This window comes from Trichechus manatus, unplaced genomic scaffold, assembly GCF_000243295.1.
Source record: "Trichechus manatus latirostris isolate Lorelei unplaced genomic scaffold, TriManLat1.0 scaffold00061, whole genome shotgun sequence".
NCBI lineage: Eukaryota > Metazoa > Chordata > Mammalia > Sirenia > Trichechidae > Trichechus > Trichechus manatus.
The window spans coordinates 1,385,164-1,401,496 of NW_004443997.1; the positions used below are offsets into that span (position 1 = coordinate 1,385,164).

Consider the following 16,333-nt stretch of genomic DNA (forward strand, 5'->3'; position numbering starts at 1 on the left):
CATCTGTTGGCAATCCCTGAATATTAGAGTTTTGAATTCCCTATCAGGTAGTTCCAGTGACTTTTCTTCTACCAGAAGGTCATCTTGTGTTTTATTTTGGTCACTTTCTGGAGCCATTCTTTCCTGTTTTTTTTAATAAGTTTTGATATTGTCTGATGTCTCTGGGACATTCAAGATATTATTTTCTTTGTTTATTGATTGTAGATTTGATTGTTTCATCCTAGTTGTTTGTTTTATTTGGTTATGTCTGGGCAGGCGGGCTGGGCATGTTTTGTTGTTTGCTCGCCTGTGGGCATGATACTTCTCACCACCTTGGCCAGGTAAGCAAGGCTGGTCACTCAGCTATGGTGCACTAGGGCAGGTCCAGCAGGGGTGGAGGTGTGGGGATGGGTAGTTTGCAGCACAAACTGGGGCCAATGGGGCGGGGCTGGGGGAAGTGTAGGGCGGGGTCCAGGAGACTGTGTCACTTGGGGGCATGGCACTTGGCACATGGTGCAGGTAGGCAGGAGGGAAAGGAGAGGATGTGATATGCAGAGCTAATTGGGTGGGTTAAAGAAGAGAAAGAAGAGAGAGAAATAAAACCAAAAAAAAAAAGAAAGGAAAAATAAAGTAAATAAAATGGGTGTGCATTAGGATTCAGTTGGTGGGGATAGGGCAGACTCAGCGAGGCTGTGTGCTGGTGGTTTTCTAGCTGAGTGGTGTGGCTCAGCCTGTCAAGAAGGGGTGTGGGTACATGGGGCTATGTGGGCAAGAGAAAGGAAAGAGGAGAAACCAACCAACCAACCAACCAACAAATAAATAAAAACAACAACAACAACAAAAATATATATGGTGGTTGGGGAGCTGACTGTTGGATGTGGGGCAGAAATGGGATGGCAGCAAGGTGCTGTCTCTCTCGCCAGGTGGCATAGCATAGCCCATCAGGAAGAGGTGGAGGCAGCACAGGGCCTAGGTGGGAGGACGAAGGAAAAAGGAGAAGGGGAAAGATAAAGAAAAAGAAAAATATGGCACTGAGGGAACTGGCCTGTGGGGACAGCGCAGACCCAGGGAGGCTGTGTGCCAGAGGCTCTCCAGCTGAGTGGTAGAGCACATCTCGCCAAGAAGGGGGGTGTGGCACATGGGGCTAGGTGGGCGGGAGAAAAGAAAGGAGGGAAGGGAGAGAGAGAAGAAACAACAACAAAGAAAAAAAAACAAACAAAAAATAAGTGTATAAAATGGCGCTGAGGGAGCCGGTTGGTAATGGTGGCGAAGATCCAGGGAGGCTGCGTGCAGTGACTCTCCAGCTGAGTGGCGCAGCACAGCCCCTCGAGAAGGGATGGGGGTGGTGCACAGGGCTGGCTGGGTCGGAGGAAGGAAAGGAAGGAAAGGAGAGTGAGAGAAGAAACAAAGAACAAACAAGCCAAAAAATCACAGCCTGTCAAGCAGGGGAGGGGATGACACATAGGGCTAGCTTGGTAGGAGAAAAGAAAGGAAGGAAGGGAGAGAGAGAGAGAGAGAGAAACAACAAAAAAGCCAAAAAACAACAAAAAAATGGTGCTGAAGGGGCCTGCTGGTGGGGGCGGGGCAGACCCATTGGCAAGTGTGGCCCATTGGAAAGCTGTGGAGGCCTCATAGAGAGGAAAGTGTGGTGGGGGGGAAAGTGTGTACCCCTGGTTACCGGATGCTCTGTCTCCTGTTGGGAGCTCCTTGAAGTTGCCTTCTCATACTCCCTGTCTGCGGTCTTTGATGGCTGAGGTCCAAGATGGCAAATCTAGGCAGCAGTGAGCTGGTATCTCTCCAGCCGAGTGACCGTGGCCTGTTAGAAAATGGCAGACTCCTCATATAGGGAAAAAGAGTGGGGGGTGGGAGAGCATGTATGCCTGGTTACTGGGTGCTCTATCTCCTGTTGGGAGCTCCATGACGTTGCCTTCCCGTATTCCCTGTCCGCGTTCCTTGGTGGCTGTAGTCCAAGATCAAGAATCCATGCTGTGTTAGCTGGTAGGGGACCTCCACTCTGTAGCTCTCTTCGTTGTTTGTTCTCTGTCAGTTTCTCACTCCATTCGGTGCTTGATCGAGTTCTCTATTCCTTCATTTGATGCTTAGGGTTCCAGGATTGACATTTGTATCTGTTTTACTTAGTTTTTGGCCCTTTGCCTCAGAGGGACAGCATTGTGCTTCTGTCTATAGTACCATGGTTGCTCTGTCTCCCATATTATCTTGTTTTTGCACTTTTAGTAATGCAAAGATTGATCAGTAGATGTAAAAATGGCATGGCATAGGTGTCTGACCTCCTCTAACTTCATGAAAGAGAATCATTATCAGCATCAATAGCCCAAGGGTGAATCCTAGGAGGTGGAGGTCAGACATACCTCCTCTCTCCAGTCTTTTTAGCAATTCTGACACGAATCGTCCCTCCCGCAGCACTGTCTACTTCTTTGCTGGGTTCCATAATTCATTGCAATGTCCACATAGAACTCACAGACCATACTCACAGTTATGGGTTTATTAGGGAAGTAACAGGTTACAATTCAGGATACAGTTCTTTGATCAGGACAGCCTCTTCTCAGCTGTGCCCATAGGCAGGCCTCTCTCTGGCCCTCAGCCCTTGGCCCAGCCTCTGCCCTTCTTGGGCAAGTGTTATAAAGCTCTTTATCTCCACTGATAAGTACCTGGGGGGCACCCCACTCTGCCAGTAAGGCTAGGCCAAAGATGCTCAGCTCTCACTCCATGAGTTGGCAAGCCTAGTTCTCGTGCCAAGGCCCCAGAGTTATCCCACTCTGCCAGCAAGTCTACCTAAAAGCACTCAGCTCTCTCGCTTCACTCTGTGGGCTGGGAAGCTCACCACAACATCTCCTGTGACAGTCTCCTGGTTCTGCTGCCTCCATTACTCTGCTGCTGCTTCTCGCCGTCTTGCCATCTCTTATGTTACAGCTCTCTCTCTGTCTCCGGGGTCTAGGAGAGTCTCAGTGCAGGGATCCCGAGTCCAAAAGATGCTCTCTCCTTCCATCTCTTCTTCTTGGCGGTAGTCAGGTCTTCCCCTGCTCTGGGATCGTCTCTCTTTTAAGCATATAGCAGGATGGTAAAACTGACCGATCCCCTTGTTAGGGTTCCATACACCTTATTTGCATGGTCCACCCCCACAAGGGTTCCATGCACCTTATTTGTATTATCAGCAAGCTGTCCAATCCCCTTTGTGGGCCACAAGCACCTTATTTATACAGTCCCATCCAATCATTTGGTGGGAGCTATAAGACGTTGGCTATAAGGGCCATATAAAAGCAATTCATCACACCACAGACCACCCCCTTGCTTTTCTAGCCATTGTTCGTTCATAGTTGGAGGATAACTTCCCCCTCCCAGTCATTTTACGAGTCCAAAACCGTCATTAACAAGTAGTCTTTCGGTAGGGCAGAGTCCTCAGGCTGAGGTTACTCAGGTACCAGCCATTTAGGTCTACTGCAGGTATCCATTGGATCTGGTCAGGTTCTCCAAAAGTTGTTTCAGCTTCACACTTTCTGGTGTCTGATAAAGTTTAACTGAGAGATTATTCCCTTGCCCTGAGCCTCACAAGGTATCGCCAATACAAAACCTTTAAAGAACTTTAGGTTTGGCCACTGTACTCTAGTCCAGGAGTGCCTCCCCCTTAGTCCACTCCTTCATAGTTACTGCTTCTACAATTACAGTTTTTACAATCACAATTAACCCTGTTAACAAACAATACTCACAGCTGAATTATATAATCCTATCAGAATCTTCCCCCACCCTCTCTTCCCCAGACATATAGGAAAAAGAAGAATCTATTCAGTGGGGATCCTTGCTTGTCCTCCTCATTTTGAGTCTAAGCATGCCCATGAGAGTGTGTAAGCCAGCTACTTCATGCCTTTATCTCCTCCTGTTTTAGATAGCCAATATTTAAATTGCCTATCCCTATCAAACCACTGGAAACCCTGGTGGTGTAGTGGTTAAGAGCTACGGCTGCTAACCAAAAGGCTGGCAGTTCAAATTCACCAGGCCCTCTTTGGAAACTGTATGGGTCAGGTCTACTCCGTCCTATAGGGTCACTATGAGTTGGAATTGACTCGATAGCAACGGGTTTGGTTTTTTCTTTATCAGTCCAGTACTGAGGAGACAAGCATGTTCCTTGATTTGCAGACTCTTCTGTTCCAGTTGGAACCTTGAGCATCTGCATCCATAAGCAAGGTCCAGCCCAAAGCAAGCCATCAAATTGCAACAATCTACACCAGCTCAAGGTGTCAAACATCTTTCTTTTCATTTGGTTGGTTCTGGTCAGCTCATCCCTAGCCCCTGTGGGCTAAGTCAATGGGTACTAGCCATAGGCTTGGGAGTCCACACACTTCCTAGCAATTCAGACCAGCCAGCCCCTTCTCTCTCTCTCATCCCTAGCCCTCGTGGGCTAGGTCAACAGGTGCCAATGGAACATGTCCAAACTCAGTCCATCTTCCATTGCTGCACCTCCCCCACTTCCACTCATCAAGTGGACCCAGGTGGTCACCACAAATGAGCATACCAAGCTGTCTACTCACCGGCTCCCTTTAACTTCCAGTCCTAGAAGGGGGTTCTTCTGATGGGCACTGACTTTTCCTGCCTCCAGGCAAGCCCCTTGCTTGAAATTCAAAAAGCAAAACAGTCATTTTTTTCTGCAGGTTCTTCCTTCAAATGCAAATCTCCTGTTCTCTCAGCAGTTCTGGGTAGGTCTGTGTGTCTTTTCAAATGTACATTTCCCTGGTGGTGCTCCGGTTTTCAACCTAAGCCCCCAATACTCTAATCACAGGGCTACAGCATTTAAACCAACAGCTTGTGTTTCTTTCAGGCAAATCCTAGTTCTTTTAGCATATCCAATCAAGTATTGGTTGAAGGTGGAGTTACATGTTGTCTGTTATCTGTTAACACTCAATATTCATTTCCATCATATGGGTAGGTCTGTTTTACAACACTGGGTAGGAGAAACATTCAATATCCATAGTACATTCAAATAAACACATAACCCTTTTTAAAACATTCCAGTTTCATCTTTTCTTCTCCACATCTTGACTATCTTCCCATTCATATACATATGGTCTTGGGCCTCTGGCTGGGTGGAACCAGAAGACCCTGGTACCTTATCAGTCATCTTGCTTAACGGGCCTGGCTTTTGCCCCAAACCTTTCCAGATGCGGCTTCCCTCAGCTGCAGCATAACATCTTTTACTTTCCTTTCAGGCATTACAGATAACAGTAACCAAAGTAACCACCCAAGAATCAAAATTTTCACTTCCCATGCCCCATCCTTCTCTCTGTTACAAAGTCCCATGCTTCATGATTCTGGAGCCATTGCAATAAATTCCACTTCTGATGCCAAGTGTAAAAATGGTATGGGGAAGGCGTCTGACCACCTCTAACTTCTTGAAGGGGAGAGAGAATCATTAGCATCAACAGGCCAAGGCAGAGTCCTATGAGGGGAGGTCAGACATACCTCCTCTCTCCAGTCTTTTTAGCAATTCTAACTCCAACCGTCCCTCCCACAGCATACTATACTTCTTTGTTGGGTTCAGTAATTCATTGCAATGGCCACACAGAACTCACAGATCATACTCACAGTTATGAGGTTTATTAGAGAAGTAACAGGTTACAGTTCAGGATACAGTTCTTAAATCAGGACAGCCTCTTCTCAGCCATGCCTGCACGTAGGCCTCTCTCTGGCCCTTGGCTCCTCGGCCTGCCCTCTGCCTTGCTTGGGCAAGTGTTACAAAGCTCTTTAGCTCTGCCAGTTAAGTGCCTGGAGGCACCCTACTCCGCCAGTAAGCCTCAGCCCAAAGGCGCTCAGCTCTCTTGCTCCACGGGCTGGGAAGCTCACCATGCCATCTTCTGCTGGTCTCCAGTTCTGCTGTCTCTGCTGCCGCTGCTTATCTCTGCTGCTTCTCGCTATCTTGCCTTCTCCAGTGTTACAGCTCTCTGTCTCCTGGGTCTAGGAGGGTCTCAGTGCAGGGATCCCAGGGCCAAAGGACACGCTCTGCTCCCGTCTCTTTTTCCTGGTGGTAGTCAAGTCTCCCTCTGCTCTGGGATTGTGTCTCTTTTAAGCCTAGCAGGATGGCTAAACTGACCAATCCCTTTGTTAAGGTTCCATAACCTTATTTGCATGTTACCACCCCCCCCCCAAGGGTTCCATGCACTTTATTTGTATTATTAGCAAGCTGACAAATCCCCGTGGTGGGCCACAAGCACCTTATTTGCACAGTCCCACCCAAATATTTGGTGGGAGTTACAAGACCACGGCTATAAAGGCCATATAAAAGCAATCCATTGCACTGCAGAAGATTTATGCTAGCTCAGTCCTTCCTTTATAAAGTTCCTCATCAATATTTCACCTAGTAGTTTTAGTACCTATTGATGGTCATTGCATAGATCCATTATTTTATTAAAGGTTGCCAAAAGATGATTTTTTTTTCTATCAGTCCTTCTGTATTAGGATTGTTCTATAAAGATTCCCCTCCTAAACCCTTCAGTTTCTATGAGATACAGTTTGTACAAGAAAGGAAGGATGCAGACTGGTTTTTTCCCCTTTATAAACTTTCAGAATAATGAACTGGTGCTGTAGCGACCTTCAAAGATGACCAATAAGGTTTGTTTGTTTTTTTGGTAACTTTATGAACTTATGGTTTAACTTACGAATTTTTATTCTAACTTATGGATATTTGATGTTTCAATACATTGTCACCTTTTTTAAAAAATATTCAAATTGTCCCATCTTTGGCCAGTAGAGCCCCTTCAAGTTGGCTTCTGAGTTCTTTTGACACAGCCCCAGTGATCTGGAATAGCCTCTTTCTGGCATGACAAGATGTCCCAGGCAGGCTTATCTTGCATATTTTTTGCTCCAGACCCAAGAAGGGTCTGGCGCTTTAAAAATTAAAAGGTTCTCTTGTCCCAGGAGCCCCACCTTCCATAGAATAAAGGGCATTCTACATAGCGGGGCGTTCATCCATCTCCTGCCCCACTCTTCCAGATATACTGAGCCTTTGTCATTCTTCACACAAGGTGTTCTCCCCTGATTTGAGACTTCCCTTGAATGCCCTAACACTCCACATCCTTCTGACTAAGCGCAAACATTGCCCCTCCTGTAATGCCTTCTTCATCCTTCTGACAGAACTAACGACTTAGGCTGAGTCATCTTAGAGAGATTTGTATTTTATTGCAAGTCAAAACATTTTGTTAAGCATTTGATTACTAGTCTGCTTCCCTACTTGAGGGTCGAAAACACCTCTGGCACATACATAGCAGGCACTGAGCTTTTCCCATTGTGGCTGTTTTTGATGCTTGTCACTCTCGGTTTCATCTCTTTCTGCTCTGGCCTCTGTTTAATTCATTTCACCAAACATTTTACAGAGAACCCTCTAGTTAAATAATGATGGAGTATTCACTGAGCACTTACTGTGCCAAATGTGCCTTTTTACTCATAATGTGTGAGATAGGCATCATTAGCCTCATTTTATGGTTGAGCAACTGGGGGCTCAGTGGGATGGCTGAAGGTCCCACAGCTAGGAAGTGGCAGAGCTAGGATTTCCTGAGCGAGTCTGGCTCCCAAAACCCAAGATGTTCGCTCCACATCACTGCCCATCAAAGAGTGGGCCATCCACATCAGAAACCCCACAGGAGCTTGTTAAAATGCATGCTCCTAGATTCCACCTCAGCCCTATTGCATTGGAACCTCTGGGAGATGTGGGTGGAAACTGAATTTCTAATGAGCTTCCTGGGGGTGATTTTGAGCAATTATTATTGTTTTTTGAATAAGTGAAACATACACACAATAAAACATTCAAAAATTCCAAAAGGGTACAAGTGAAAAGTAAGCACTCCACCCCATTCCCCAGTTGCCGGGTTCTCCCCCACCCACTGCTCCCCAGAGACAATTACTTTTCCTTGGGGTGAATCAGCATACTGAGTTTGAGGACCACCACTGGGTAGACCAAGATGGGCAGGTCTCCACCCTCCAGAGCTCACTGCAAAACTGCAGGTAAGACCACCACTCAGAGGCAAGTGCCCCGGAGGGGGTTCCAGGGTCACCAGCAAAGATGGCAGAGACTCCTGCTCAGCATGTCTGCACCTCCTATTTCTAGGACCTTCCAGTCTGCCCTGTTTCTGGCCATCACTTCATGTAGGAGGCTCGCCCTAGCACAGGTTATTTTGTCACAGGCAAAGAACAGGAGTAGATAGGTTGATAAGGGGGTGGGGAAGATATTTGAGGATGGTGCGGGGGGGGGGGGCTGCACAGAGGTCTAAAGCTGGAAAGGTCTTGGCAGAAGCCCAGTATCCAGTCTCTCAACTTGTATTTCCAATTATTTGTAGTAATCATCATCAACCTTCCCTTTTATGATTGTTTTGTTGTTAGGTGCCATTGAGTTGGCTCCAACTTATAGCGAACTTATGTACAACAGAATGAAAAGCTGCCTGGTTCTGCACCATTGTGACAATTGTTGCTATGTTTGAGTCCATTGTTGTAGCCACTGTGTCAATCCATCTCATTTAGGGTCTCCGTCTTTTTCACTGACCCTCAGTTTACCAGGCATGATGTCCTTCTCCAGTGATTGGTCCCTCCTGATGACATGTCCAAAGTAAACAAGAAATCTTTCCAATTGCCATCCTCACTTCTAAGGAGTATTCTGGCTATACTTCTTGCAAGACTGGTTTGTTCATTCTTCTGACAGTCCATGGTATGTTCAAAATTCTTTGCCAACACCAGTTTGAATGGTCAATTCTTCTTTGGTCTTCGTTTTTCACTGTTCCCTTTATAATAGATTCTTTAAAATCACTGATGTTTAACCTTTCTGGAGTCACAGACTCCTTTGGAAATACCATGAAAATGAAAACTACGGACCTTCTCCCCAGAAAAATGCACAGACACGTTAAAACTCCACGGGAATACTGCAGAGGCTTCACCGACTGTTCAAGTCCTCCCAGAGATATCCAGGAGGTTCAAGTTCAGAACTTCACTTTCGATGCTCAGTTTACAAAAACTTTCTATACTAGTTTAGAGAATCTGAACTATGCTGCCGCTCGCGGCGAAGCGCCCTTAAATAACCAGAGGCCAGCTGGCCCGGGAGCTGTGAGCGGCTTCGGGCCACAGTGCCTGGTGGCCGCGGGATGGACCTACCTACAGACAGGTAATGGCTGCCACGGGGAGGGCCCCTGTGCTTCGGGCGCGTTAGTGGTTTTGTGTGCCGAACCTAACCTCCCTTCCCTCCTCCCACCCCCGGTGGGGGGCAGGGCCCCGCGGGTAGAGCTGCGATGGGAGCCGGCGGGCTCTGCATTCATCATTGTTCCCCCAGCGCCTGGCACGGGTTGGCGCGCAGGCAGGGATGGTGGCTTGAAACGCACTGTCCATTCTCGTCGCCCGCACGCGGCCCACAGGTATTTCCAGGGAGCCCTTCAAGGGCCAGAGCCTGAGTCGGGCATTGGCGAAACAAGGGAGGGCAGGGGTCTAAGTCTGTCCCCTGAGCGCCAGGCGCTGGCAGAGCTTACGGAACACAACCGCCGGTGCGGCGCGAGGCGGCGCGCGCCCCTGCTTCGCGCCGCCCGCACGTGACGGCGCACAGCCTGCCCCCGCCCGGTCCCGCGCCTCCCCTCCCCCAGCGCAGGGCGGCGCTCCGGCCGGCTAGCTCTATGGGGAAAGCGGTCGCTCCTTGCCGAGGCGGCGGCTGCGGCGGCCGCTCCCGCGGGCTCTCGTCGCTGTTCACGGTTGTTCCCTGCCTGTCCTGCCACACGGCGGCGCCGAGCATGAGCGTGTCCACGTATGGCTCCCGGCCAGAGTCAAAGCCTCAGCCTCAGCCAGTGTCCGAGCGGGAGCCGGTGTCAGAACAGGAGTTGGAGCCAGTTTCTGAGGTCGTGTCAAGATCGGAACTTGCGTCCGAACCAGTGTCTGAGCCGGAGCCCGGGCATGGACCGGGACTGCTGCTGGCGCTGGGGCCGGGGGCAGCGCCGGAGCCGGGGGCAGCACCCGGGCCGGGGTCTGGCCCAGGTGTAGGGGCCGGGCCCTTCACCAAGACCATAACAGAGCAGCTGGAAAACTTGCCCTTGACCAAACCTATGTCGGGGCCGCTGCCGGCTTTAAAGCCCCTGCCTGTCACTCGGCTGGGACAGACAAGGCCAGTGTCGTTGGGGGGGCCATTTTCAGGGACAGGCATGACCTCCACTGCCCCGACGATCTTACTGCCTCTGGACAGCTTCAAGGGCTGGCTCCTCAAGTGGACCAACTACCTGAAGGGCTATCAGCGCCGCTGGTTCGTGCTCAGCAATGGCCTTCTGTCTTACTACAGGTACGGAAGTGGCTGGGACGGGACTTCTGAGGTTGGAGGATGAGGATGCTGCCTCCTATGAGGAGGCCATGCCTCTGAATGGCTTCCAGGGTCGGGGGACATCACCACTCACCTAGGGACAACTTGGGGACATGCACTCCAGCAGGAAAAGTAACGCCTCTGGCCCATTTCCAAGGGCTGGAGTCCTTGAACTCTAGCAGGAAGTCTCCTGCGGACATGGCCTCTAGCGACCTTGGGTTTGGGGTAAGCGTGGAGGTCGAGTGAGGCAGCAGTCTGGGCTTCAGTCCCCTTCTGGTCTTGGTAGTTGTGGGGCCTGGGTAGATTCCAGCAGAGGTTCCAGATGCCTCATGTCTGAGTTCCCTGGTAATTTGTTAGCTGAGTCTGTGGTGGCCTGTAGACTGTTTTTGAAGTAAGGTGGATATATTTTTCAGGAAGTAGCTGACAGAAAGATGCTGTCTTCATGTCTCACTTTGGTTGTTGCTGGCTGGAGCCAGACCCCCAGAGTCATTACCCTATTGGATTCAGGAGCTAAGGTCATTGGCAATTTGTTTGCTCCCCAGTTGGTCACTCAATTTGTTTCCCGCCTTTCCTAATGCTGGTTGCCAGGCCTTGGGCTAGACACAGCAGACTCACAGACAGATCAGACACAGCTTCTGCCCTTCAGGAGCCTACCTTGGCATTTTGTGGCGATACCAGAAAGCATCCTACTGTTCTCCTTTCTTATTCCAGAAGCAGTGTGAGATTCAAAATTGAAGTCCAACGGTAAAGTAGCTAACACTGTCTTCCTTCTGAAACTGGTTGAAAGGGAGAAAGATACTGAAGGCTTCCTCTCCTTACTTAGTGGCTGTTGCCTGAGTTATGTTTCCTGGTGTTGGGTTAAGCTTTGAGACCTCAAAGCACTCTAATCAATGGTTCTCAACTTGAGCATGGATCCGAATTCCTGGGGGGCTGGTGAAAACAGGAAGTGCTGGGACCCATCCCCTGAGTGTCTGATGCAGTAGGTCTGGGGAGGGGCCTGAGATTCGGCATTTCTAACAAGTTCTGGCACCACACATTGAGAAAAACCTGTTGTGATTGAGTTGATTCCCACTCATGGTGACCCCATGTGTGTCAGAGTAGAACTGTGCCCAGGCTGATTTTTCAGAGGTGCCTCTGGGTGGACCCGAACCTCCAACCTTTTGGTTAGCCGCAAAACATATTAACTATTTGCACCAGCCAGGGACTCCATACACTGAGAAGCACGATTCTGTCATTGTTGCAAACTGGAAGGCCGTGCCTTGCTGTTTGCTGGAACTTGGGTCACCTTGCTCATTTCACTTTGCCAGGTAGTAACCCTTCAGGTCACCCCTCACAGGATTGATACAGTCCTTCCTAGCTTTTGGGAACACAGCTCCTAGAGGAGGGTTGAGTCTGTGAAGCACCTGAGAATTTGAGAGCTCTGCTGAAGTTAAGTGATGGTTCCCACTCCAGGGTGGGGGTGGGGGTGGGGGCGGGGTCACAGATTGTCTTTAACTACTGGCAGGGAAGAAATCTGAAATGTGTTTCTAATGTGCCCTTCTCATGTGGTGTCCCGGTGCCCCTCAGCCCCCTGATCTGAAGACGGCCCCATACATGTCATGGATTGAATTATGTCCCCCCAAAAATGTGTGTGTCAGTTTGACTGGGCCGTGATTCCTGATACTGTGTGATTTTCTTATATGTTGTAAATCCTGCTTCTATGATGTTAATGAGGGAGGATGGGTGGCAATTGTGTTAGTAAGGCAGGACTCAATCTACAAGATTGGATTGTGTTCTGAAGCAGTCTCTTGGGATATACAAGAGAGAAGTGAGCAGAGAGGCAGGGGACCTCATACCACCAAGAAAACAGTGCCAGGAGCAGAGCATGTCCTTTGGACCTGGGGTCCCTGTGCAGAGAAGCTCCTAGTCCAGGAGAACACTGATGAGAAGGCTGACACAGAGAGAAAGACTTTCCTTGGAGCTGACGCCCTGAATTTGGACTTTTAGCCTACTTTACTGTGAAGAAATAAATGTCTCTTTGTTAAAGCCATCCACTTGTCATATTTCTGTTGTAGCAGCACTAGATGACTAAGACAGTACATATTACATATCACACCGAACACATTGTTCTTAGAGTGAGGAGACTGAGCCAAAAGAGCTCCCTCTCGATAAGCCATGCAATGGTGGGGACGTCAGTGGTTTGCTTTAAGTGGATGTCACTCTGTCTTCTCGAATGCATGGGGCATGTTGGCTGTGGACCCCACACCACATTTTACGTTATATTCATGTATTTCATCCTCACAACCACACAGTAAGGTGGGTTCCAGTATTGTCTTGTTGTACAGATGAGGAGTTCTGAGGTTTGAAAGGGGGAAGTAGCTTGTCTGAGGTCACCTGCCCAGTAGGTTGTGGAGCAGACATCTGACCTGTGTCTGTTCCAGGTGTGTCATAAAGCCCACTCACCCTTGAGTTCAGCATTTCCAAGTTATCTGTATTTGCCCAGGTACTACTAAACTGTAGGGGTCAAGGTCATGTTTATGATCTAGGGCCCCACAGTGGCAGGAAGGCCTAGCTGTAGTGGAAGTAAAACCTGACCTCATGAGTTTGTGTTTTAAGTGGAAGAGCAAAGATGTCCTGTCTTGTTTTCTTACAAGAACTGTGTATAGACAGTTGGCATTTTAGGGTAATCTGAAATGTGCAGATTCTCTGCATATCTAAGAAAAATTCTTACTGCTTGCTGATAAGGTTGTGGGGACAGATACTTGTTTTGGGGGGAGGGCAGAAAGAGTGGAAACAAGTTCCTTGTGTGTACGCTTGCACAGTCCAGCTCTGTAGTTTTGTTTTTGGACTTTTCCAGATTCCGAGGTAGGTAGAACTGTTGCTCGACTCACCTGGGTGGAATGAATGATTCCTGATGTTTGTATAGCACTGTACTCTGGTTGGAGCCCTGGTGGTATAGAGGTTAAGAGCTCGGCTGCTAACCAGAAGGTTGGCGGTTTGAATCTACCAGCTGCTTCTTGGAAACCCTGTGGGGCAGTTCTGCCCTGTCCTATAGGATCACTATGACAGACACTCAACAGCAACGGATTTGGTACTCTTGTTTGGCTCTCATTTAGTCTCCTAGATAGGGAAACTGAGGCTGAACGAAAGAGCTTCATGGCTTACCCAGACGCACCAGTTGGAGTTGGCCTTTGGGTTTCTTCATCTTTACCCATCAGTTGAATGCCACTGGGGCTGAGTCTTAGTCTGCAGAAAGACCCTGGCTTGGCTTGTGGTGATAAAGGCCCTTCTGTGGAAGAGCCGGAATTGCCACTTCTTCCTTGCGCTTGGTTATGCCTTCTGGAGGACACTTTATTCTGTCCTTCCTTATGCGTCTCAGTACTTTGCATGCTTGACTGCACTCTCCTGCTCCCCTATCCTGATTCTGAGCCACACCCTGCCTTCTAGACTAGCCATGTCCATTCTCCAAGCCTGCCAGCAGCAGGGTGCATTCTCAAGTGCTTTGCCTGTGCCCAGGGCGGTGTGTATATGATCTTGATACCCGCTGCCCCCACCCCAGGCTTCCATTGTGGTTTTCCAAGTGTGTGCATGGCTGGAATCAAGGCAAGATTCAGGCACTTGCAAACCGAAGAGGTTTCCTGTGCCTTTCTCAAATAGAAGGATCTGAAAAATGGGTGAACAAGTTTTTTATTTGTGTTCTTCTTGCCTTAGGGGCCAGGTGGGATCAGGTTTACCTGCTAGGTCAAGTAGCCCACAGCAAGGGAATGAGAGCCATTTCTCTTAATAGCTTCCATTTTGAAAAGACCACACTGTAAAAAAAAATTTGCTTAAGTGAAGCCTGGTGGCTGGAGAAAATTTGGGCACACTTGTCTTGTACCCCCATCGCATCCTCTGGTCTCCCTGCTCCAGGATAACCACCATCCTAAATCCTGGTCACTGTCACCTTTCTTTCCTTTTTGTTTAGTTTTAACTCATGTACATGCAATTCAAAAAAAGCATGTTTTTTATTTGGTCGACTCTTAATTTTTATAAAAAAGGGTTTTGTACAGTATGTGATTTTTTCCTTTTTCTTTTATTGTGCTTTAAGTGAAAGTTTACAATTCAAGTTAGTTTTTCCTACAAAAGTTTATACACACATTGTTATGTGACCCTAGTTGCTCTCCCTGTACTGTGACAGCACACTCCTCCTTTCCACGTCGGATTTTCCATGTCCATACAACCAGCTGCTGACCCTCTCTGCCTTCTCATCTCATCTCTGGACAGGACCTGCCCATTTAGTCTCATGTATCTACTTGAGCTAAGAAGCACAGTCTTCACGAATATCATTTTATCTCCCATAGTAGTCTAATGTCTGAAGAGTTGACCTGGGGAATGGTTTTAGTTTTGGGCTAATAGAGAGTCCGGGGTCCCCCCCAGTCTGAGTCAAACTGTTAAGTCTTATCTTTTCACTAGAATTTGAGTTCTGCACACTAGTTTTCTCCTGCTCCGTCAGGGGCTCTCTGTTGTGTTTCTGTCAGGGCGGTCATTGGTGGTAGCCAGGCATCATATAGTTCTTCTGGTCTCAGGCTGATGAAGTCTCTGGTTTATGTCGACCTTTCTGTCTCTTGGGCTAATATTTTCCTTGTGTCTTTGGTGTTCTTCATTCTCCTTTGCTCCAGGTGAGTTGGGACGAATTGATGCATCTTAGATGGCCCCTTGCAAGCTTTTAAGACTCCAGACACCACTCAGTGAAATGGGATGCAGAACATTTTCTTAATAAAGTTTGTTATGCCAGTTGACCTAGATGTCCCCCGAAACCATGGTCCCCAGGCCCCCGCCCCGGCTACTCTATCCCTCAAAGTGTTTGCTTGTATTCAGGAAACTTCTTAGCTTTGATTTAGGCCAGTTGTGCTGACTTCCCCTGTAGTGTGTGTTGTCCTTCCCTTTACGTAATTCTTGTCTACTATCTAGTAAGTGAATACCCCTCTCCCTCCCTCCCCACCCTTGTAGCCATCAAAGAATGTTTTCTTCTGTGTTTAAACCTTTTCTTGAGTTCTTGTAATAGTGATCTTATACAGTATTTGTCCTTTTGCAACTGACTAAATTCACTCAGTATAATGCCTTCCAGATTCCTCCATGTTATATTTCACAAATTCATCATTGTTCTTTATCGTTGCATAGTATTCCATTGTGTGAATATACCATAATTTGTTTATCCATTCGTCCACTGATGGACATCTAGGCTGTTTCCATCTTTTTGCTATCGTGAACAGTGCTGCAATGAACATGGGTGTGCATATATATCTATTAGTATGACGGCTCTTATTTCTCTAGGATATATTCCAAGGAGTGGGATTGCTGGATCGTATGGTACTTCTATTTCTAGCTTTTAGAGAAAGTGCCAAATCGATTTCCAAAGTGGTTGTACCATGTTACATTCCCACCAACAGTGTATAAGTGTTCCGTTCTCTCCACAACCCCTCCAACATTTATTATTTTGTGTTTTTTGGATTAAGGGTAGCCTTGTTGGGGTGAGATGATATCTCATTGTACTTTCGATTTGCATTTCTGTGTTGGTCAATGATGGCAAAGTGGTAAGAGCTACATCTGCTAACCAAAAGGTTGGCAGCTCGAATCCACCAGCACTCCTTGGAAACTCTACAAGGCAGTTCCACTCTGGCCCATAGAGTCTCTATGAGTCGGAATCGACTGGACAGCAAGAGGTTTGGTTATCTCTTTAATGACTAATGATCATGAGCATTTCCTCATGTGTCTGTTAGCCACCTGAATGTCTTTTTTGGCGAAGTGCCTATTCATATCCTTTGCCCATTTTTAAATTGGATTGTTTGTCTTTTTGTTGTTGAGGTTTTGCAATATCTTGTAGATTTTAGAGATTAGATGCTGATTGGATTTGTCATAGCCAAAAATTTTTTCCCAGTCTGTTGGTTGTCTTTTGACTATTTTGGTGAAGTCTTTTGATGAGCATATGTGTTTGATTTTTAGGAGCTCCTGGTTATCTAGTTTCTCTTCTGGTGTTTGTGCATTGTTACTTATGGTTTGTATTCTGTTTAT

The 16,333-nt window shown here is 47.8% G+C and overlaps 1 protein-coding gene across 2 annotated transcripts in view; it reads left to right on the top strand.

Annotated features, from left to right (window-relative positions):
* Nucleotides 1–9,632: 9,632 nt before the first annotated feature.
* OSBP2 (oxysterol binding protein 2) overlaps nt 9,633–16,333 on the top strand; it is a 211,845-nt gene continuing 205,144 nt past the window's right edge. For both annotated transcript variants that reach the window (XM_004378947.2, XM_012556294.2), the window contains exon 1: nt 9,633–10,285. In XM_004378947.2, coding sequence (XP_004379004.1) covers nt 9,633–10,285 — 653 coding nt within the window. The remainder of the gene's footprint in view (nt 10,286–16,333) is intronic.